We start from the raw sequence: 25000 nt of genomic DNA, 5'->3' as shown, positions 1-25000 counted from the left end.
TTGTTTTACTGTACTGTTTACAAGTCATGTATGCAGGGACCGAAACTAAAGCCCGCCGCCCGCCAGGGGCGGTCAGTTTTTACCTTTGGCGCTTGACACTTAGAGGGCTGCCCGCCGTGTGTCGTGTAATCAATCAAGTTCATAACGATACTCTTATTTTGAAAATCTGTGCGGGTCTCATTTCCGCCCCAAGCGCATCTCCAGTCATAATATCGATGGCTCTGGCAGTTAGCAACAATTAGGTTCGTATGATACTCTTATTTTGAAAAGAACCGTGGCAACGAGTCATATCCGCCCAGCCCTGCAGCGGGATACTATTGGCTAAGGGCTTCTGCTCGCAGTCTGCTCTAGAAGAGCGGACTTCCATGAGCTACCGTTACTGTTTAAACAATGACCCAGTCAACTATTCACTTTTAGTTTAATACATGACGAGGCATTGTCTAACGGTATCTAGCTGGCTAGCTACTGATAGCTGCTGATATCAACAAATGCTCCAGCAATAGTCTACTCGAGTGCATAATACCTCCGTTCCCTCGTTAGCTCGCGTTAGCTAGCTCACGATAGATCGATCTGTCCCAGTAAACTAAATTGTCTTAACGTTATCTACCGGGCTAGCAGTAGCTACAGATAGCTCCTGATATCAATGTCTTATAACATTGATTGAATGCGTATTCTAGCTGAGGGCATGTTGAATGTGATTTGACAAAAGAACCGTAACGTAACGTTATAAATAGGGTCCAGCTGCATCGCCGGAGAATCCTTGCATGCTGAATGTAGGGTCTAGCTGAATATAGGGTCTAGCTGCAGGGCCGGTGAATCCTTGCTGGAGCTGGAGGCTACTCAAGTATACACACAGACAGTGGAGCTGTTTGCAGATAGCAAGCATTTTGACTTATTGCGTGGTGGCGATGTCTCGCAGATAATACAACTACAAGTATGATTATATAATATATATTTTATTTAAAAAAAAAATTATATAAAATATATATATTTTTTAATCAAAAAAATGTTGGCAGGTAAGAAATATGCTTGGCGGGTAGACTCTTCCCATCTACCCGCCACTGGCCGGTGAGTCAAAAAGTTAATTTAGCTCCCTGCATGTATGGAAAGTACTTTTTAGTAGAAATGTCCTCCATTTATTTAGATTTTCTTGAGCAGGATGAATATGACCAACTTGAGTTGTGCTTCAGGCCTGTGCTTTAGTTCTGCATATTTTATAAACCTACTGTATGCATTTGGAAAAGAAAAATCCAGCAAATCTCTTAATTAGTTCTATGTAGGGGGGGCAGGTGGCGCACGGAGATTACGTTCGTCACCAACACCGGGAGACACTAGGATTCGCCTGTTCGAATCCAGCTCCCGGCGTTGCTATCAGCTTGGCTGGCCTCTCACACCGATACAATTGGCTGTATCAGGGGGTGGGAAAGCTGAAGGGTGGGTCCTGGGCGTTGTGGACAGCGACCCCTACAGTTCGGTCGGGGCGCCTGCTCAGCGAGGGTTGGAACTGAGGAGAGATAGTGTGGCCTCCCACACGCTACACTCTCCCCGGTGAGAACCTGCGCGGCCAGGTTGGCCTGCCCCAGGCTGCACATGCGTCGGAGGAAAGCATGTGACAGTCTCCGGTCTCCCGGACCAACAGTAGGGGAAAGTACGCAACAACCAGGAAGGGTGGGATGGGAGAAAAATCGGGAAAAAGGAGGGGAAGAAAGATAATAAAAAAAAAAAAAAAAAAAAAGATTAGTTCTATGTATTGTGGTTGAAGTGTAATAATCCATGCTCGAAAACGATTATTATTTTCAGTGAATCTCTTGGATACAAGATCTTTCAATTTATAATGATCTTTGGTGAAACAAGATGAGGCTTTAATTTTGCGAGAAATTAAGGGTTTGTTTAGAGTGGCTCCATGCTGCCCTCTAGTGCTCAGAAAATAATCAGTGCAGCTTTAACACTTTCCGTGCCGGCCGTGTTTTCCTTTTTACCCCCTTGAATGCCGCCACCCACTTCAATGATAGCGTTGTGAACGCATAATCTATGTCTTAAATTATGGCTGATCTGCCCGTTGCTTATCAATGACTTGTTTGCAGTCAACATTGTCGAAACGGATTGTTTTTTAATTGTTTCAGGAAAATATAAAGATTCCGTGATAAACGTCATTTACTGGAATATTCTGGAATACACAAAAAACGTTGTAATTTTTTGGCCTATTTATGAATAGTTTTCAAATAAACGCTAGATTATCGATAGTATATGTGTACTTATGCACGCTAGAGAAGCGAGCTGAAAAATCTATTCTCATTTCCTGATCAGCGCACACACACACACACAGCCACACACACACATATGGGACACGTTGATATATAGGTGAAAACAGCTCTGATTATCCCAAGACTGGTCAAATAGATTCCTTACCTCAGATCAGATGTTCTCCAAAAAGATGATTCCAATTCCTGATCGCCATTCCAAATATCGATCGCGTTTATTGATTCAGCGCTGGGTACTGTAAATATGTATTTTAATAAATAAATAAAAACGATAAACAAACGCTATATAGCGTCGCTGGCAATAAACGGTCGACATGAACAAACGACATATAGCGTCATTGGCAATGAAAGTGTTAAGAACGAACAGAGTGCAAATTCTTCCCTCGAAGCTCGGCAACCAGAAATAAAAAGACACTGGAGAAAGAGGAGATGGGACAAGAAGATAGTTAGTTATTTACTAGGGATGCTCGATATTGGCTTTTTTACCGATACCGATATACCGATATTGTCCAACTCTTAATTTCCGATACCGATATCAACCGATACCGATATATGCAGGGTTCCCCCCCCAAAAAATGTAATAATTTCAGGTAATTAACATTACATATCTCTTGTTGTGGAATTAACACAACATTATGCATACTTTTTACAATAAATAAAATCAGAATTTGTTCTTACTTGCTTGCCTGGGTAAATAAAGGTTATAGAAATGTAAAAAACAAAAGATGTTTTTTTTTTTTTTTTGAAAACCGATACCGATATTTTCCGATATCACATTTTTTTTTTTTTTTTTTTTTTTACTTTATTTTTTAGCGTTTATCACTTTTCTGGTCAGCCATGACCGACACAGAAACGGGTTGAAACGGGATATAGAGCAGGGGAAGACATTCTGATAAATGATGGCGGGTCCGGGAATCGAACTCGTGTCCACCAGATCCGTGACGCAGCACGGTTTTCCCCGACGCAGAAATAGCGCCGAGATATGCGGTGAGCTACTGGAGCTCCCTCCGATATCACATTTTAATGCCGATATCGGCCGATAATAACGGTAGGCCGATAATATCGGACATCCCTATTATTTACATTTATTATCAGGTAGACTAAACCAACAAAGGGAGGGGAGTAAATATTGTTTACTCAAAGGGAAGGGCATCAATATTGTTGGTCTTTTGTTGTGGGAATGGCTGCCAAATGGATGTTCCGAAAGGAAAATAAAGTATGAAGTTGAATACAGGGATGTGCACCGGTACGGGCTATTGTTGCCTGTTTACTCTGATTGGCTGAGTTGCCCCTCCGGAGAGCCTTTTTTTCTTTTACATCAAAAATGTGCAAATACAGGGAGGGTCAAGAAGGCGCAGTGACACTGCCGCGCCCCCTGGTGCTAAAGTGCCCTTTTGAGTGGCAAAAACGAGAGGACATGCCCCATTGGTCTAAACTTGACCATGTGCCCCCACGGTTGAAAAATGTCTAAAGCTAAAGTGCCCTTATGAGTGGTGAAAATATTTTATACTTTTATATATAAGGGGGGGGGGGGGTTAGAGCAATAGACCCTCAAATGTCTATGCACGTCCCTGGCTGCGAATGTGTTAAGTCTCCCAGGTGAAAGATGAATGACTATTTTCGAACTGTTTGTTCTCCTCTCCTAGGCTTCCTGTTACCTGAAACAGGGGAAGTACAAAGAGGCCGAGATCTTGTACAAAGAGATCCTCACCCGTGCTCACGAGAAGGAGTTCGGATCTGTGGACGGTGAGCAAACTAGTCCTGAATTTGAAAGGCCCAGGACAGACAGCTGGGATTAAAAGGTGTAGTCGTTTCTCATCTCCGGGAGCGACGGGTGTTCCCCCTTTGAGCTGCAGCCTGTTTCTCCTTTTTAACCAATCATCAGGGAGTTGTCTGTGTCATTAGGTCTTTGTGAAGTCACAATCGCACCTGGGTCAAATTGTATCCACAAATAATCCTTGTCTGTAATGTTTGTTTTTACCCGCTTGGATACCAGACGGGTGTGGTCTTTTATTGCATCGAGGCGATAGTTTCAACTGAGTTGTCAATCACACAAAATGTAAATAAAGATGATTCAACTAGAAGGGCACTCAGAGATGCCTAGACATCTCTGACAAAATCTGCAAATTCTGCCCCCCCCCATCTGCGTAGCGTTACATGTAAACACAGGCTAATGTTAGTTTTAGCCAGCATTCCATCCAAAGTACCGAAGTACCAGTCACCATTGTGGCAGGGCTTGGCAATCAGAATACACTGGCTCTCGGGCCAGTATCTTTTCAAATCCACTGGCGCAACCGCTAAAGCCACTGGCCCTGAGATGTGTTGAATGTGATTGTTCAATATTGTTCAAATCATTTATTTTTACTCAAATCCGTGAGTTTGATTCAACATGTCAGGATCCAGAGAGCAGACAGACTCTCCATTGAAGTTTTGACAAATTGGACCATTTCAACAGCTTTGGGGTGAGTGTTCGACAAATAACTGGCCCATATGTAATGTTTAGGTACTATAGAATACGTCCGAGTACACATTTGATATACTGTGGTCCAAGTGATCTTAAATTCATCTCACTATAACTAGAGTACATATTGCAGCTAGGGACTAGCAACTAACGGTTATGGAATTGTCAAAGTCCTGTCCGTTTTTAAAAGAACACACCAACATGAAATTAGCATATTGTCTTCTCCAGAGAGAGACAAGAAGATAGACCAGTTTCCTCTCTGTGCGTTCAGTAGAAAGCTATCTGGCTGCACGTTAGCCTAGTTTAGCACAATGAATGGAAGGCACTAATGTGCAGCCAGATAGCTTTCTACTGAACGCACAGAGAGGAAACTGATATCTATCTTCTTGTCTCTCTCTGGAGAAGACTATACGCAAATTTCCCAAAATGTTTGTATGTTCCTTAAGTTCTATCTTCGTGAAGGAGTAACCTTCTGTTTTACGGTGGTATGGTAATAGCCTCTGCCACATGCCAGATATGTGGCTTTTGAAGAGGCCCTCCGGCACAGAGACACAGGCAGACAGTGCAAAGCAGTCCACTTTATTAACTCATTCAGCGCCAGGGGTCGCTGTCTACCTTCTGGGTAGAACGCGATCGCTGTAAGTCAATGGGGCGCTTTGTTCACTTGCGAGTGCTTAAAATATATGAAATAGTATAGCTATGGATCTAATACACCCGTTGATTGTCAGTGAGTTGCTTCCAGTCAACATGCACAAAACGGATCATCCGTACATTTCCGTTTTATACCGTGGTGAATAAGAGTATATTTCCAGAGCATTCTGTCTAATCTCAAGAAACTCGAGCAAACGGCGCTTCAATGTATTTCCTTAGAAATCGTGCCATTTGTCGCTTGATTTAAGAATCGTTCTGAAAATAACGCTAGATTATCGGTATTACCGTACTTTTCGCACTATAAGCCGCACCTGACTATAAGCCGCAGCAGCTAAATTTAATGCTGTGTACATATATAAGCCGCATGTGTTTTAATGTTTAATTACCATATGTAAGGAGTGGAGCCTGCGGCTTAATTTGACTCAACACGGGAAACCTCACCCGGCCCGGACACGGAAAGGATTGACAGATTGATTCTGTTGGTGGTGTTCTTATATTGAGCTTTAAGTTCCCACCTCTACAGAGAATGACTCCCACCTCTACAGAGAATGACTCCCATTGGGACACAATACTGTCGGACAAATAACAAGAATTAACTCATTTACAAGTTGTATTAAGTTTAGCAAATAACATTTCAATGCAGTAAAAAAAGCAATATTTCGATTTTCGGGTTTTGTCCACATATAAGCCGTACCGTTATATAAGCCGCAGGGTTGAAAAATGGGGAAAAAAGCCGCGGCTTATAGTCCGAAAAGTACGGTATGTGTCATCATGCACAAACAGAAGCAGGGGCTGAAAAATCGCTTCTCAGTGCTTTGCCCGCAGCCAACGTCAGAAACACACACACACACTCCGATGGTGGCGAAAGAAACATCGGATTAACCCAAGATTCGTAACATAGAGTCCTTACCTGGTTTTTGATGTCCTGCAAAAAGATTAATCCAATTCCTGATCGCCATTCCAAATATTGATCGCGTTTATTGATCCAACGTTATATGTCCGAAAGGCATAATCCACGCTGCTCCCAGTCTCCCCAGTCCATGTGTTATAACGATACTGCATGCCCGAGAAGGAAAACCTGGACCGGACTTGTTAGATCAGCATACAGCCTAGGGCTGGGCGATATGGCCAAAAACGTTATCGCGATAAAATTATTTTCATATAACTCTATATCGATAATTATCGTCGATATAATTTCTGTCAAGTTTAATTAACTTCTTATGCCTGGTGCCGATGGACGGGCTATTAATAGACTTATTTTGGTGCTGCGAATGTCTCGAGTTGATGTCGTCATCAGTCCGCGCACGTTAGCAGTTAGCCAGAGCAAGCGGTGTATCCCATGACAATGTACTAACTATCACCTTAAAATACTCCGTTCCGCCCCAATACATTGCAACGACGTCCACCGCATACCCCACACTACTCTAACCGTGGCCTCAGAATTCACGCCACACACCCACTCGGCACGTAAACTATAAAATAGCGGCGTGCAAGCTAATTATCCTAGCCAGCCTTGTTTCCAATGTACTAAATATCACCCTAAAATACTCTGTTCCGCCCCAATACATTGCAACGACGTCCACCGCATACCCCACACTACTCTAACCGTGGCCTCAGAATTCACGCCACACACCCACTCGGCACGTAAACTATAAAATAGCGGCGTGCAAGCTAATTATCCTAGCCAGCCTTGTTTCCAATGTACTAAATATCACCCTAAAATACTCTGTTCCGCCCCAATACATTGCAACGACGTCCACCGCATACCCCACACTACTCTAACCGTGGCCTCAGAATTCACGCCACACACCCACTACGCACGTAAACTATAAAATAGCAGCGTGCAAGCTAATTATCCTAGCCAGCCTTGTTTCCAATGTACTAAATATCACCCTAAAATACTCTGTTCCGCCCCAATACATTGCAACGACGTCCACCGCATACCCCACACTACTCTAACCGTGGCCTCAGAATTCACGCCACACACCCACTCGGCACGTAAACTATAAAATAGCGGCGTGCAAGCTAATTATCCTAGCCAGCCTTGTTTCCAATGTACTAAATATCACCCTAAAATACTCTGTTCCGCCCCAATACATTGCAACGACGTCCACCGCATACCCCACACTACTCTAACCGTGGCCTCAGAATTCACGCCACACACCCACTACGCACGTAAACTATAAAATAGCGGCGTGCAAGCTAATTATCCTAGCCAGCCTTGTTTCCAATGTACTAAATATCACCCTAAAATACTCTGTTCCGCCCCAATACATTGCAACGACGTCCACCGCATACCCCACACTACTCTAACCGTGGCCTCAGAATTCACGCCACACACCCACTCGGCACGTAAACTATAAAATAGCGGCGTGCAAGCTAATTATCCTAGCCAGCCTTGTTTACTACTGGAGTCCTACCTCTCTACCCAGAGGTGCAGCGCGGGTCTCCTTCGCTGTCGGCCATCTCCTTCACTGATTGGTTGTTAGTGCGTGTGCTCATATCCAAGCTTGGAAAATCGATATATCGAAACTTTGCGACCACGTTTCATGTTTATTTCGAGGAAATAATTTATCGTGATAGTTATCGTTATCGTTTTATCGCCCAGCCCTAATACAGCCCAAGGGGAAGGGATTTCAATGATGTGCAATACAGGCTGGAAGCCGTAGGCGGTGGTATTTGCCCTTTGCGAGCTCAGACCCATTCCCAATGATCAGGCTGGATGGATGAAAAATGTATGCATATAGCTAATAAAATAAATACAGATTAAAACCCGATATTTCTCGTGATTGGCGCTCAACGCATGGTGAGTTAACCCGACTTTTTCCGTGATTGGCACTGAATGAGTTAAGGAGAGGTAGGTAGGATGTTACAAGCCAGGAGCAGATGTTACTTTTTGTAGCAGTATTGTAGTCGAGTCACTAAATCTCGAGGTCTAGTCTCGAGTTCAGTGTTCAAGTCCAAGTCTGAGTCACCAAAGAAGAGCCCGAGTCGAGTCCCCATTACCCTAGTCCGAGTCCAAGTCATCAAGGTTGAGTCCACTCCACTCTTGGCAGTCAAAGAGCTGACATACAAATTAAAAAAAAGGTCTACATGCATCTTTGAGCATTTGGAAAAGCGCTATATAATTCCTATGTATATTATTATTATTACATTAAACATAAATGACAGAGCGGTCACCGTTTCAAAGGGAGTTTATTTACTTTGTGACTATAGCCAAACAAATGCACTAGCCATCAATATCTTATGCCAAATGATTAGGGCCTATTACAAAAAGAATTAAATAACTATCAATTAACAAGTCCTCGTCTGCACCTTCCAAGTCTGAATGCAGTCAATGCTTGAGTCCGAGTCATCAGTCCTCAAGTCCATCCCCCCCCCCCCCCCCCCCCCAAAAAAACTAAATAATTTCAGGTAACTAACATTACATATCTCTTCGTGAAATTAACACAGCATTATGCATACTTTTGACAATAAAAGGCTTTTGCTTTTTGGTCAGGCTGCTTTTGTATATAAGAATTTGATCTTTATTTTTTTTAACCGATACCGATAATTTCCGATATTAAATTTGAATGCCAATATCGGTCGATAATATTGGTAGGCCTATAATATCGGACATCTCTAGTCATGAGTCCTGAAAATCAGCCCTGGACTCGAGTCCTACAACACTGGTAACAAGTAGCAAGAGGCTCTTTGCAGGTGTGTGTGGGGATGGTTGGTTTTACCTCTAAGCACCAATTACCTCAATGCACAACAGGTGCACAGCCACTCAACTCCCCACACCGCAGGTGGGCTACCCTATAAATAATACAGAATCGTATCGCTATAGACCAAAATGTCAATTGTTACGCTAACTTTTAGTGCCTGTGTCAAGATTTTAGCTATTACTATTTAATATGTGCCAATATGTAAAATATCTACGTTGGGGGTCGACCAATTATCGGTCTGACCAATAATAGTCTCAGATATCCATAATTTTTCATATTATCTGTATCTGCGTTTTAGCTGACATGCTGGCCGAAAGAAAAGTCCCATTTAATGTGATACACGGGAGCATGGAGTCATTTCCCTTCACTAGAGCAGCATTCTCTCTCTCTCTCTCTCTCTCTCTCTCTCTCTCTCTCTCTCTCTCTCTCTCTCTCTCTCTCTCTCTCTCTCTCTCTCTCCCTCTCTCTCCCTCTCCCTCCAACATCTTTTTCCAAATGTTTGCTGATATTGTTTGTTGAGCACAATTACAAGTGGGGGGGCGGGTAACCGCGGGTAACGGCCAAATGGAATTAAACGGCACACGGCAGCCAATGTTGGCCAGCACCTCTCCCCAAAATCCCAAACAACACATCCTGATATGACCTCTGTGGTCATTAAATATAGGCCTATCAATATGTAGCCTACGGTCGGATATTTAGAAAAATAGTCTTAGTCATACTCACACACAGCCCACTAATCTCTCATCATGATGTCAAACCAAAAATCCACTTTGGAAATGGCCTATGCTAAAGTAGATCCGCCAACATCCAACAATTACTCATCCCGTCTTGCCTTGAATTCCTGAAGACGTTCTTATTTTTTCTCGGTTCTCGGGATATCCACGTCGCAGACATGCAGAGGTTCTTTCCTTTATAGCTACATAGAGGATACAGCGCATTAATTCTCTCTGTACGCCCCTCATAACCCTCTAGTGAACACAAAGCAATGGCCAAAGGCTTGATAGCAAGAACAAATAGAAGTGGGTAAAGGGGGCAACCCTGTCCCGTATTGTAGGTAGACATGGTCATCACCATTGGTCATCACTGAGTCGAGTGGGGATCGATACAACAACTTGACCCAAGCTATAAAATAATCTTCAGGAATTCAAGGCAACACAATTATCTTTTTGGGGTGAAGTGTTCCTTTTAAGTAGTATCAAATATTTGCCAGTAATGTAATCAATGCATAACCGTTTACTCATCGAGTCCCGTGGTCGGAGTTCTGGCCGAGTTCCGAGTGAACCGGGAAGCTTCAGACGTGCAGTAAATGGGGTCTCAAAACTAAACGATCATGTTGGTCTGATGCATAGGAAATGCGCAAGGTCACGGGGTCATTACAAATCAATAGGTTTGTTCCTCTTGGAGAATGTGCACAGCAAATCTTTATAGAAATCCAGAAAATCCATTACTTTTCAAAATATCTTGTTTACTAACAAACAGACAGACAAAAGGGGCGAAAACAGGGGTAACAAGAAGAAAGAATGTAAAATGGTCACGAAAAGCAATCATATCAGAAATGTTACCAAATGTAACTTGGTATTTGTGTAGCAAGGTATGTTTTAATTTTTTATTGGCTGCCATTTTCTTTATGTGAAATATGAGACAAAAGACTCTAATGTGTCTTAATGCATGTTTGCATGGCTCTGTATAACTTATATTTCTGTGTTTTTGTTCTTTGCTTTGGTCTTCTGATGTTACTAATAGATTATGCACCCCGCCCCCTTTTTCTTTTCTCTTTGTGGCACATTCACTTTAAATAGCTGTATGTCTTTTCTTGTTGCTTATGTCATTCTGTATCCTTTTCCACAGTAATGATGCCAAATTACATATTTTTTTGCAACACGTCATGCCTTTTTTATACTCTCCTCAATTGAACATAATGAATGATTTTTATTAAAATCAACATTTGTCTGTTTCAAGTGAGGTATACAGTTATAAAATGTAAGGCAGTGATCCGATTGGATGCCTTTTTCTTGTGCTCAAACACGAGGCATGGCGATGTACATGGAGAATCGAAAGCACTGTTGCTACCTCAGCTAACTTTACATACTGTAAGTTACATACATTACTACCGTTTAACATTGATAACTAAATGCTAACATTGGCAACTATCAAGATGTTTTCAACACAGACGGCTATCAATTTATCTTCAGATACCTCAGGTTTGTAATCCCTCCCCTTGGTTGATTTGATTGGTCCGACAAGAAGTCTCTCTTTCAACTGAGAGCGCCCGAAAAAACATTGCGTCCAATGTGACGCCAAAAAGGCATCCAATGTGATCACAGCATAAGGTCGCCACCACTATAAATTGTTATACCATGTTGTATTCTTAAAGCACTGTCCTTTTTGTCTTTCCTCACTTTAATATTGATTCATCTCTTTGTCTATAATGAAACATTTTTATCATTTTACTTTGTAATAGCTTTTTGTTCATGGCAATATATCATTTGTTTTTTAATAATCCATCATGCATTTATATTCTTTTAATTTGCTTTAAAATTAAAGCATGCTACTTTATTATAATAATTATCATTATTATTATGTTTATTTTTTACAGATTCACCGTTACCTTACTAAAGGCTTACTATGTCTACAAGTGCCTTTGGGCAAGTGCAGCCCTAAATAAACCTAAATGACGTCATTATATTCCATCCTTAATAAAGGTGACCCTAAGGCTCAACGGTGATCTTGTCTCCCTCGTATCTTTCTTAACAAGTTGCATAAAAAATATACAATCAAATTGCTTTGAAATGCTTTCATCCAGGGGGATGGGGTTTACAGAGAGAATCCATGTGCTGTATCCTCTATCTACCTATAAAGAATAGAATAGAAATACTTTATTTATCCCGAGGGAATTTCAGCACTACAGATCGCTCACAGTAAACGGTAAACATTTAGGTAGTCAGAAACAAAAGTCACAAATAAGAATAAATAATAAAAGGAAATCTTAACACTTTGAATGCCGACGACGACTATTCTCGTCTTATCAGACCCCCGTTGAGTGCCGACGACGTGTATTGTCGTTTGATTTTCTGAATTCATATTTCATCAACTGAGTCTCCCGTTGGTACAGCAGCCCCTCCAGGAGCTCAGATGGGAAAAAACCGCCCCCTATCGTCTATCCCTGTGTAACTGCAGGTCAGTTGACTATACTGGGAGATCCCTGTGGGATCTGTAGAGGTGGAGCCAACTGGCTCCATTATGCTGGCGAGCCGTCTGACGATGAGGGATCTGATCGTGAGACGGAAAGCAGCCTGGAATATATATTTACAGCAGCCAATAATCAATCAATAAACGCGATCCATATTTGGAATTAGCGATCAGGAATTGGAATAATCTTTTTGGAGAACATCTGATCTAAGGTAAGGAGTCTATGTTACCAGTCTTGGGGTAATCGGAGCTGTATTCACTGAGATAACAGCGTGTGTGTGTGTGTGTGTGTGATCTTGAGGAAACGAGAGAATAGATTTTTCAGCCCGCCTCTATAGCGTGCATAAATACACATATACTATCGATAATCTAGCGTTCATTTGAAAACGATTCATAAATAGGCCGGAAAATGACAACTTGTCTAGTGTATTCTAGAATATTCCAATAAATGCCGTTTATGGGGGAATATTGCAATTTTCCGAAAATTTTCGAGAGAACGATAGCTTTTCGAAATGCTATAAAAAGGATATGAACCGATTTTTTTTTTTTTTAAAACAATCCGTTTCGACAATGTTGACTGCAAACAAGTCATTGATAAGCGACAGGCAGATTAGACACATAATTTAAAACATAGATTATGCGTTTTTAACGCTAACATTGAAGTGGATGATGGCATTCAACGGGGTAAAAAGGTAAACAAGGCCGGCATAGAAAGTGTTAAGGAACCTCTATGTGCATATCTCAAGAATCCTCATTCAACCAATCGGGCTATTTGGCCAGATGGTGGCGCTATAACAACAACATTTTGGCCTGTAACTTTTGAACCGTGCCATTTAGCTACTCCTCCTACACATTTTGAGCAATCGTCACCAAATTTGGTACAGACCATCTCTGGAGCAAGCCGGATTTTTTATATTCTGTACAGTTTTGCTATAGCTAGCCTTCAACATTTGCTCAAATACTGTGGGTAGGGCTTATATTACAAAACATTTAATCCAGAATTCTTTGTGCTATTGCAACCACATTTGGACCTCGTGTGTATATGAAGTCTGAATAACCATGGCATGTCTGGTGCCAATTGGCCAATAGGTGGCGCTGTAGCAGCATCACAAGTTTAAATAGCCATGATGCTCCTGTCTGTCGTCACATATCTGGAGAACTGTTTATCCGATCGACTTCCCACCAAGTAGGTGTTGTGTTGAATGTGAAGCTGATTGGATGTGTGGTTCTCGAACGCTACAAGCAGCAACACTGCAGTTCTCGACAACGCTGCAAGCAGCACTTCCGGCAGCCAAGCAATCGTGTTGAACGCGACACTGCAAGCAGCACTTCTTGGGGAGAGCCCAGTTCCGCATGGGCACACGCTCCGAATGGACACGCTTTGAACGGGCACTGCACTAGTATGTAGCAAAGGACTGATAAAAATGAGCTAGCTCTCTCTTTCTCTCTCTCCCCTGACTCTGCAGCTCATGAACTCTCTCTCCTGACTCTGCAGCTCATGAACTCTCTCCCCTGACTCTGCAGCTCATGAACTCTCTCTCCTGACTCTGCAGCTCATGAACTCTCTCTCCTGACTCTGCAGCTCATGAACTCTCTCTCCTGACTCTGCAGCTCATGAACTCTCTCTCCTGACTCTGCAGCTCATGAACTCTCTCTCCTGACTCTGCAGCTCATGAACTCTCTCTCCTGACTCTGCAGCTCATGAACTCTCTCTCCTGACTCTGCAGCTCATGAACTCTCTCTCCTGACTCTGCAGCTCATGAACTCTCTCTCCTGACTCTGCAGCTCATGAACTCTCTCTCCTGACTCTGCAGCTCATGAACTCTCTCTCCTGACTCTGCAGCTCATGAACTCTCTCTCCTGACTCTGCAGCTCATGAACTCTCTCTCCTGACTCTGCAGCTCATGAACTCTCTCTCCTGACTCTGCAGCTCATGAGCTCTCTCTCCTGACTCTGCAGCTCATGAACTCTCTCTCCTGACTCTGCAGCTCATGAACTCTCTCTCCTGACTCTGCAGCTCATGAACTCTCTCTCCTGACTCTGCAGCTCATGAACTCTCTCTCCTGACTCTGCAGCTCATGAACTCTCTCCTGACTCTGCAGCTCATGAACTCTCTCTCCTGACTCTGCAGCTCATGAACTCTCTATTAACTCTACAGCCGATTAGCTGTCTCTCTCTCTCCTGACTGCAGCTCATGAGCTCTCTCTATTAACTCTACAGCCGATTAGCTGTCTCTCTCTCTCCTGACTGCAGCTCATGAGCTCTCTCTATTAACTCTACAACCGATTAGCTGTCTCTCTCTCTCCTGACTGCAGCTCATGAGCTCTCTCTATTAACTCTACAGCCGATTAGCTGTCTCTCTCTCTCTCCTGACTGCAGCTCATGAGCTCTCTCTCTACAGCTCATGAGCTCTCTCTCCTGTCTCTCTACAGCTGATGAGCTCTCTCTCTCCTGTCTCTACAGCTGATTCGCTGTCTCTATCCTGACTGCAGCTGAAGAGCTCTCTCTCCGGTCTCTCTACAGCTGATGAGCTCTCTCGCTCTCCTGTGTCTCTACAGCTGATTAGCTTCTCTCTCCTGTCTCTACAGCTGATGAGCTCTCTCTCTCTCCTGTCTCTACAGCTGATGAGCTCTCTCTCTCTCCTCTCTCTGCAGCTGATGAGCTTCTCTCTCTCCTGTCTCTCTACAGCTGACGACAACCTGTCTCTCTACAGCTGATGAGCTCTCTCTCTCTCCTGTCTCTCTGCAGCTGATGAACTTCTCTCCCTCTACAGCTGACAACAACCTGTCTCTCTACAGCTGATGAGCTCTCTCTCTCCTGTCTCTCTACAGCTGATGAGCTTCTCTCCTGTCTCTACAGCTGATGAGCTTCTCTCCTGTCTCTACAGCTGATGAGCTCTCTCTCTCTCTCCTGTCTCTACAGCTGATGAGCTCTCTCTCTCCTGTCTCTACAGCTGATGAGCTCTCTCTCTCCTGTCTCTCTACAGCCGACAACAACCTGTCTCTCTCTCTCTCTCCTGAACCTGTCTCTCTCTCCTGTCTCTCTACAGCTGACAACAAGCCCATCTGGATGCATGCTGAGGAGAGAGAGGAGAGCAAAGTGAGTTTCTTGGTTTTTATGCACGTTTGTGTTGCACATCTAGTCGTGAGCATGCGTGTGCCTGCTTGTAAGTGCTTTCGTGGAGCACATTAGTAGGTATTAATGTGGAATATGTACCCGTTTTCACCCCCACAAATCTGTCTTGGTTGTGCCAAAGGGCTGCTTCAGTCAAACATGAACTTAACCACATAACGTGCACCGTGGCGTATACGTGCTCACAAGCACTTGGGCGCAAGTCACGGCACTTTGATCGTTAACGTTATACGGCTACATTTATCCAGTGTGTCCGTCTATGTCTGTTTTTAATACATTTTCAATGACTAGTATTCTTTTGTTGGACAGACAGAGTTGACGTTATGTTCTAATTAAAAAAATAAACCAACTGACCGTAATACCATCCATTAATTTGATATTGCTTCATTGACTGATCAATTTAGCTGCAGCCTTATTTCGTGCAAACATACTGTTGCTGGTCTGGACTGGTCCTCAGCTCCTCTCCAGTCGAGCTGCTGCAGGATTTAATCCAAAATATTTCCAAATCCTTCGCCATCGGTGTGTAACTATCGTGTCATCTCTAGAGCCTCATTTCTCTCCTTCATGTCAAGTTAAATCTACTCTAAACTTAGCTTTCTACTGTGCAGTACAGAGTAGCTTATCTGGCTGCATGTTAGCCTAGCTAGCTAGCCTAGCCGAATAAAGACAGGTCCTGCATTAAATTATTATTATATAGCGTAGCACAGCGGAACAACAACACCATCATCAAATTTGCTGATGACACAGTAGTGGTGGGCCTGATCTCTGCCAACGACGAAAGGGCCTACCTGGAAGAGGTAGAGAACCTGTCACAGTGGTGTCAGGAGAACTGCCTCTCCCTGAACGTCAGCAAAACAAGAGATGATTGTGGACTTCAGGAGGTCGGGGGTCAAGGACTACAGCCCCCTCAGCATCGACGGGGCACCAGTTGAGAGAGTGAACAGTTTCAAGTACCTCGGAGCCCACATATCCGAGGACTTGACATGGACCACACACATTGACAGTGTTGTGAAGAAGGCACGACAACGCCTCTACTTCCTCAGGCGCCTAAGGAAGTTCCAAGTCAGTCAGAAGATCCTTAGGAACTTCTACTCATGTACAATAGAGAGCATCCTGACCGGCAACATCACCTCCTGGTTTGGGAATAGCACTGCACAAGACCGTAGCAGACTACAAAGAGTGACACGTTCAGCCGAACGCACAATTAGAGGGGGGCTTCCCACCCTCCAGAACATTTACAACAAGCGGTGCAAGGGGAAGGCTAAGAGAATTATTAAGGACTCGAGCCACCCGAACAACTGCCTCTTTGAACTGCTGCCGTCAGGCAAGCGATACCGGAGTCTTATGGCGAGCACAGAAAGACTCAGAAGGAGCTTCTATCCCCAGGCCATCAGGCTGCTAAACGAACAATAATCGCTAAACGAACAATAATCACTATGCAACAACCATCAAATGCACACAGCACACACACCCACACGCACACACTCACTCAAACAAACACACTGCAGCACCCACTCTCCACACTTTAGATCACACAAACACACTTACACTTTATATTTATTGATAAAGGATTTGCACTACAACTCGTACACCTACTGTGAATTGTACCTAAACTGCACCTCGTCCATTTATGCCTTGCACTATATAGTATTGTATATTAGTACACTGCACAGTATTGTATATTGTATGGTAACTACGTCTACGAACATTGTACATATGTCTAAACTGAACACTGTGACCTCTTTTTTTACTTCTAATTTTTACTATGTTTTTATTTCATACTTATCTTGTCATGCACAGTCTCTGGAGCGCAACAGTAAGAAGCATTTTGTACAAAAGTATTCTGTACTTCTGTATGACAACTATTAAAGAAACTAGAACTAGAAACTAGAGACAACCATGTTACAGCTGAGACCGACATACAGACAAGACATCCGAGAGACAACCATGTTACAGCAGAGACAGACCTACAGACAAGACATCAGAGACACAAGCATGTTACAGCAGAGACACATACAGACAAGACATCAGAGAGACAACCATGCTTTTTTATTGTGCACTATTATCTACTATTTTTGCAACATTATCTTTAAATAAGCTATTCGATTGAGAGAAAAATAACATTGACAAATATTGGTTGTGGAAATTAGTAGTAATGTAGTAATGATGACAAAGGTTGTGGATTCAGATTTTGTGTGAAATTGTGTAAACCCTGTCCTGTATTTCACCATGTCTGTCTCTCCAGGGCAAAGACCTGGACCGACCCTACGGAGAATATGGAGGCTGGTATAAAGCCTGCAAGGTGAACAGGTAGGAAGACCTACAGTAATATAGCCTTTTGTTGATTTTTATCTAGTTTTAGCTCCACACATTTTATGTTCTTTTACTCTTTTACTTGTTTTAGCCCTTCTTATTTTATTTTATGACTCTTTTACTAGTTTTAGCCCTTCACATTTCATGTTCTTTTTTACTCCTTTACTAGTTTTAGTCCTACTTATTTTATGTTATTTTTTACTCTTGCTAGTTTTTATGTTCTTCTACACTGTAGCGCCTTGAGATTTGTTCCACAAATATAAAGCACCCCTACAAATCGAATATATTATTATTATTAAGACAGGATGATATCAGCCTATTATGATAACTGAGCACCACAGTGGACATCAGGCCTCGATGGTCACATACTTAAATAATGTGAAGGTGTTGTGAACCCAGAACCTGTACTGTAATGCTGCCCCGGGAAGAGGAAACAAACGCTTTCAAAGTAAATCATATGTATTAAATAAAGGGGAATGGAAACCATAAACACACAACCATGGCTGTGTGTTCATAGATTCTTGAATTGAGTTTGAATTGTAGAAAACTTCATAATTTTAGTTATTGATATATTGTTTTAGCTGATGTTTACAACCACAATAAATACTAACAAAACATGTAACGGTCACAATCTGTGCTTTAAAAACTAAGGTTAAAGGTCGGTAGTGGTATCTGCAGTCCATCCTTGTATGAGGAGGTCAGTCAGTCAATGTGTCTCTTGTTGTCGGGCAACCTGTTTGTTTGCATTGAGATTGTTGATGGCACCTTTTTAATGGGATGGAAACCAAAGACTGACTGATATTCAATTCTGTACCGGGACATATTTGTCAAATGTCACCAGTACAGCACAGGGATGTTAAAGTGACCTGTGTGTGTGTGTGTGTGTGTGTGTGTGTGTGTGTGTGTGTGTGTGTGTCAGCCCCACCGTGAACACCACCCTACGGAATCTGGGTGCTCTGTACCGGCGACAAGGCAAGACTGAGGCCGCGGACACCCTGGAGGAGTGTGCCCAGAGGTCTCGAAAACAGGTCTCTCTCTCACACACACGCACACACACACACACACACACACACACACACACACACACACACACACACACACACACACACACACTGTGTTTGATGTCATAACAAGGATACACAGTGTCATAGATGGGACCGTGACGTTTATACAAAGTACTATGCCTGTGTAGCAGATGTTGTGTTGCCCAGGTGTGTATATAGATTCTATACACTAGCTCCTATACACTAGCTCCTATAGACTACAGTAGCTCCTATACACTAGTTCCTATACACTAGCTCCTATAGACTACAGTAGCTCCTATACACTAGCTCCTATAGACTACAGTAGCTCCTATACACTAGCTCCTATAGACTACAGTAGCTCCTATACACTAGCTCCTATATACTACAGTAGCTCCTATACACTAGTTATATTATCGTATAGCTTACGCTCTGCTCTATTGGAACATATTCCATATCCAGTCTATATACTGAATACATTTCTCCACATGTACCTATACACACCCATCCGTCTGGCCACACCCCCATCCGCTCCTCTACATAAGCACGGGTGTGGCCATACTAACGGCTCCTTCCTTATTTTCACCACGGCAAGTGTCTGTATACACCACTTGAGTTTAGTGTAAAATAATTGTTGGAGAGGAGCTGCGTGGACATCGTTTCTTGTTTTTTCTCTCTCACGATTTTATGAGAAAAGGCTAAGTTATAATGTCTACATCTAAGTCGGGGGGTTCGAGCGCTCACAACGTCACCCTTCACCAGTGGTTTTCCATTGCCGCGTCCGCCGTGCATCGTGGAGCTGCTCTGACTCCACGGTCGTGGCAGTCGGATGCGCCCGAGCGGCGTCCGGTGGGGAGTTTGCCTCTCCGAGGGGCTGTTGAATCAAGGCCATCTCCCGTGAGATGGCCTAGTTCCAGCTCTGGTTCCCCCGCCAGTGGACGGTCGGCTGACAGGCTGACGGCTCTCTGGTGGCTGAGGATTTGAGACGCAAGCTCTTCGCCTCTGCTCGCTCCCGTCGTAAGATGGGGAGCTGCAGGGGCGAACGACCTGGCTTTGGGGAACTGCTGGAGCCAGACTAGGGTGCTTCTGCTCTGTCTCCATATCCGATGGAAACTGAGGATTTTATGGAGGGAGTGCGAGCGCTCTTGTTTGATGCCCCGTTGGAGACGTATCACTCTCCCCCTCAGGGTGTGGCAGGGGGTATCTCCTTAGGGTCCCTTGTACTCCGATGTTGGGTTAGAACCTCCGACTCGGAGACGAGATACCCAGCTATCGGCCACGTCGGATGCTGGCGGCACACATGGCAGCCTCCCGTACGTGAGGGACGCGGGCGACGTGGAGGGAGGTGTGCAAGGGGAGTTGCGTGCCTTGTTCCCCGAGCTCATGGCGGCCGCCGCTGTCGCTAATGACTTGATAGGTCATCTCTGGCAACGTCGTCCTGTGAGGGAGACGGGCGTTGTCTGCCCATTCTTCCCTTCGATGGAGGCCTACGTGCGTCAGGGACAGGTAATCTCCCGCATCACTGGCCTTACCCCCGCCTAAGTGCCAGTCATGCGGGTGGCGGGTTTGGTCCAGGGATTAAAAGAAGGGGTGCCTCGGCTTGATAGCCCGATGGCATCTATTCTTTGTCCTGAAGTGGTGTGGGAGCCGTTGCGAAAGCCGGTTTCCCAAGGGAAATCGGCTAGGCAGATGGCTAATTTGAGTGACCAGTCATACATCGCCGCGACTCAGAGCCTGGCTGCGACGTCCAACATCGCGCAGCTGGCGCGCTACATGGCGGGGATGATGGCGGGCGGGTCGGTGTTGGACGACCATCATCAGTACCTTCACGCCCAGGAGGCTGGAGCCATCCTGCACCTAACTCAGCTGCAGGGGATAGCCGCCGGGAAGGGGCGTGCCCTGGCCACTCTGTCCCAGCGCCACCTTTGGCTGGAGCAGGCGAGGGTGCCGGAGCGGAAGAGGATTCCCCTGCTCACGGCCCCCCTCTCCGATGCTGGGCTCTTCGGGTCTGCCATGCAGCAGATGACGGCTGCCTGCAGAGAGATGGAGGAGGAGCGCGCTGTGCTCCAACCCCATTTCCCCGGACCCGATGCTGACTGAGACAACGTCGTCGGGGGTCTGCGACCGTTGCCACCGCCACCACCGCCGCCGCTGCTGGGCCTTCGGCGAAGAAGGCCAGGAGTGGAGAGAGTGCCTCGTCCGCGGCAGAGCCCTTTAATTGACAGCTTTGATCTCGCCGATAGGATATCACGTGGCTCACGTAGCTACCGGTAGTTCCAATTTGACTTCCTGTCAACTTGATTTCAACGGTACAGAACGGCAGAACTAATTATACGGCTCTGCTACTACTGTTACAGCAATTTTTGGTACTTATTAATACAATGTGCATTGATCACTGTTGCGATATATCATTTACATATCTGCTACTTTAATATTTACATTATATCACTAGGCGATGACAGCAATTTCGAACGTTAAATGCTAGCTGTGCTAGCTGACTTATTTTACTTTAGCCATATCACCAGTTGTTACACAATCAAGCATCATTGTATTAATCAGCCCACATTATATGTGGGCTATTTATATTCAATATATATAATAGCATTTCAGGGGTGTGGCAGAGAGACTTGTGCTTCTACACATCCTAATGCTATATAAGACATTCATACATGCACATGTGAAAATGCAGTGAATATCATATCAAGCTGTTTACTCTGCATTTCTTAGCATTTACATTTCATACTGTAACCATTGATACTACTCAATTAAGCCAAGAAAGAAGTTTGGTCAACAGTAGAAAAAATACAAGGCAAGCAATTGCATTCCACACATTTTTTATTATTATAGGCCTATAATATGTCCATGTAGAGGTCCAGTCTTCCAATCCTGTTGTTTGTAGTGCTAGGGCCTTTCTGTCACGACTGCTGCTCACCTCAGACTGGACACATGCACGTCATTATAGTGGTAATTTATCCTAGAAAACAAAACAGGGAGATAGAGTTATGGAGTTGCTCATGCACTCTACAACAACACACATCTTGTGCATAATCTTTCTATGGCCATACAAACAGATAATAAACTATTCTATTTTTGATACAATTTGACTCATCTGAATTTCTACAGTTTCACTGTTTGACTCATTTAAAATATTCCACAACAGGTTCAATGTGTCCGGGTTCTTTGCAACAAGTGCTGGCCTGAAATTCATGGTGGAGCAGGAACAATGACCTCCATCTTACCAGACAACAGCATGGCTCCTGGAATTAATGAAAACTTTATTTAACAGGTTGCAGAATGGGTACAATACAGTACGGCTCAATACACACAATTGTTAAGGGGATGCAGACCAGAGAAAGACGTTTGTCTTGTTTACATTTTTATTTTTAAAATTGAGCTCACCACCTACAAGGCTTTAAAGGGTGAAGCCCCAAGCTACATTGCTGAGCTTATAACCCCTTACTGCCCTAATAGGGCTCTCCGCTCCTCCGACCAAGGAGAGCTCGTCGTCCCCCGGACCAAACTGAAAACCAAGAGTGACCGGGCTTCGTAGCACCCAAGCTATGGAATCAGCTACCTTATGAAATCAGGTCTGCTGTTAGTGTGCAGTCTTTTAAACAAGGTCTAAAAACCTTTTTATACAGTGAGGCTTTTAATTGATCATGTATGTGGTATAACGTGTGTATGTGTGATTGTATTTTACTTCATTTATTTTTTGAAGTATTCTACAATCTTGTATGTGATGTAACATGTGTGGTTATTCTATTCTGATTAACCTTTTACTGCCTGTAAAGCACTTTGTGATTTTAATCTGGAAAAGCACTATATAAATAAAATGTACCTTACATCAGGGTCCCCCATTTTCAATTCATATTGACATTTATGACATACACAACATACATGACATTTATGGCATAGGGACATACAGGTATTTAGTACTGATACATTTGTGACATAAACGGTATTCAAATATACAGTACTGTTACCCATAGATCCTGACAGAGTATATACATATGATGGGGAGGGGACTGTACATTAGGAGGGGGTGGGTGGGAGAGAAATATACATACGGTGGGGAGGAGACTGTACATTTCTACTAATAATATACAACCTACATATCTACTAATAATATACAAACTACATTACTACTAATAATAATCAACCTCACAACTCCAAATGACTGGGACACGTCTCATTAGAGTCGAGACCACGAGAGGAGAGCCAGACAGGTCTGTATCCACTGTGTTATTGTCTATATATTATATTATTTAACCTTACCTTATATGAAGACCAGTCTATCTAGTGTCATGTGTTATTGTCTATATATTATAACCTTACTGTACCTTATATGAAGACCAGTCTATCTAGTGTCATGTGTTATTGTCTATATATTATAACCTTACTGTACCTTATATGAAGACCAGTCTATCTAGTGTCATGTGTTATTGTCTATATATTATAACCTTACTGTACCTTATATGAAGACCAGTCTATCTAGTGTCATGTGTTATTGTCTATATATTATAACCTTACTGTACCTTATATGAAGACCAGTCTATCTAGTGTAATGTGTTATTGTCTATATATTAAAACCTTACTGTACCTTATATGAAGACCAGTCTATCTAGTGTCATGTGTTATTGTCTATATATTATAACCTTACTGTACCTTATATGAAGACCAGTCTATCTAGTGTCATGTGTTATTGTCTATATATTATAACCTTACTGTACCTTATATGAAGACCAGTCTATCTAGTGTCATGTGTTAGTCTATATATTATAACATTACTGTACCTTATATGAAGACCAGTCTATCTAGTGTCATGTGTTATTGTCTATATATTATAACCTTACTGTACCTTATATGAAGACCAGTCTATCTAGTGTTATTGTCTATATATTATAACCTTACTGTACCTTATATGAAGACCAGTCTATCTAGTGTCATGTGTTATTGTCTATATATTATAACCTTACTGTACCTTATATGAAGACCAGTCTATCTAGTGTCATGTGTTATTGTCTATATATTATAACCTTACTGTACCTTATATGAAGACCAGTCTATCTAGTGTCATGTGTTATTGTCTATATATTATAACCTTACTGTACCTTATATGAAGACCAGTCTATCTAGTGTTATTGTCTATATATTATAACCTTACTGTACCTTATATGAAGACCAGTCTATCTAGTGTCATGTGTTATTGTCTATATATTATAACCTTACTGTACCTTATATGAAGACCAGTCTATCTAGTGTCATGTGTTATTGTCTATATTATAACCTTACTGTACCTTATATGAAGACCAGTCTATCTCGTGTTGCTCACTTTAACAATAAATCTAATAAACAATGATAAACTAATGAACACCAATATAATAACTGCAAATAATTTGGTAAATATAACGTTAGGCCAACATCACGTCAGTATGGTAACGTTCTTAACTGCATTTAGAATCTAACAAGCTATTAACTTACGATCAACATTAACTAAAGCTTGCTACATAAAATACCAATATTGACTAAATCCATGAGTGGTCTGCTAATGCGTTAAAATGTACAAAGTAGTAAAAGTAAAGTAAAAGCGAGTGCCGCTCGGCAACAATGAAAATGCATGGCGTTGAGCTGAGACTTGAACTACGGACCACCCCTGAGGCGCTTTACTTCCGCATTCCACGATAACAACGAAAGTGGGTCGGAGTGGCGGAACTCTTAATTAAAGGGCTCTGGTCCGCGGCAGCCAGCCGCCCTACGCCCGGAGGTGACGGTAGGGATCGTTGTGACCAGGCACCCCAGAACCGTCCCTCCGGGCCGGCTCCCCGTGGGAAGCGTCGTGCTGCACACGGCAGGCGCCGCTAGTGACTTTAGCCTACAGAAGTGCTCATGTGTGTAGCTTGTACCGAGGTCTTTACCCTCTCTTAAACTTCTGTGTTTTTTTCTTAAAACATGAAATACGAGTGTCGTGTTCGCACATAAACCTACGGCCTTGTTTATAAACCCTGTTCGCAGACGAGTTATCGTCTGTGGCTGGCGTGCGTTGGTTTAGCTTATCCTTGTGGGTATACGCTTTTCATACAGCATACTGGCTACATGGGTATCATCGCCGCTGGTTGTTTTTCATCGTATCTGGGGTGTGAGGTCATGAGGGGGTGAACTGATAAACCCCTCCTTCCCTCTTTTCTGATTGGTCAGGGGGTTGGTCCTTCTGTCCTTCAGGTTCCCTGCCGCACTGATTGGTCAGCGCGGCACGGGGTAGGGAGA

At 43.3% G+C, this 25000-nt stretch overlaps 1 protein-coding gene across 2 annotated transcripts in view; it reads left to right on the top strand.

The window, feature by feature from the left end:
- klc4 (kinesin light chain 4) overlaps positions 1–25000 on the top strand; it is a 135055-nt gene that overhangs the window by 67146 nt on the left and 42909 nt on the right. For both annotated transcript variants that reach the window (XM_084318955.1, XM_084318956.1), the window contains exons 9-12: positions 3908–4007; positions 15319–15368; positions 17647–17711; positions 18634–18742. In XM_084318955.1, coding sequence (XP_084175081.1) covers positions 3908–4007; positions 15319–15368; positions 17647–17711; positions 18634–18742 — 324 coding nt within the window. The remainder of the gene's footprint in view (positions 1–3907; positions 4008–15318; positions 15369–17646; positions 17712–18633; positions 18743–25000) is intronic.

Source organism: Notolepis coatsorum, assembly GCF_963971535.1.
Source record: "Notolepis coatsorum genome assembly, chromosome: 7".
Taxonomy (NCBI): domain Eukaryota; kingdom Metazoa; phylum Chordata; class Actinopteri; order Aulopiformes; family Paralepididae; genus Notolepis; species Notolepis coatsorum.
The sequence above is the reverse complement of the archived record's forward strand: the minus strand, read 5'-3'. Positions and strand labels throughout refer to the sequence as shown.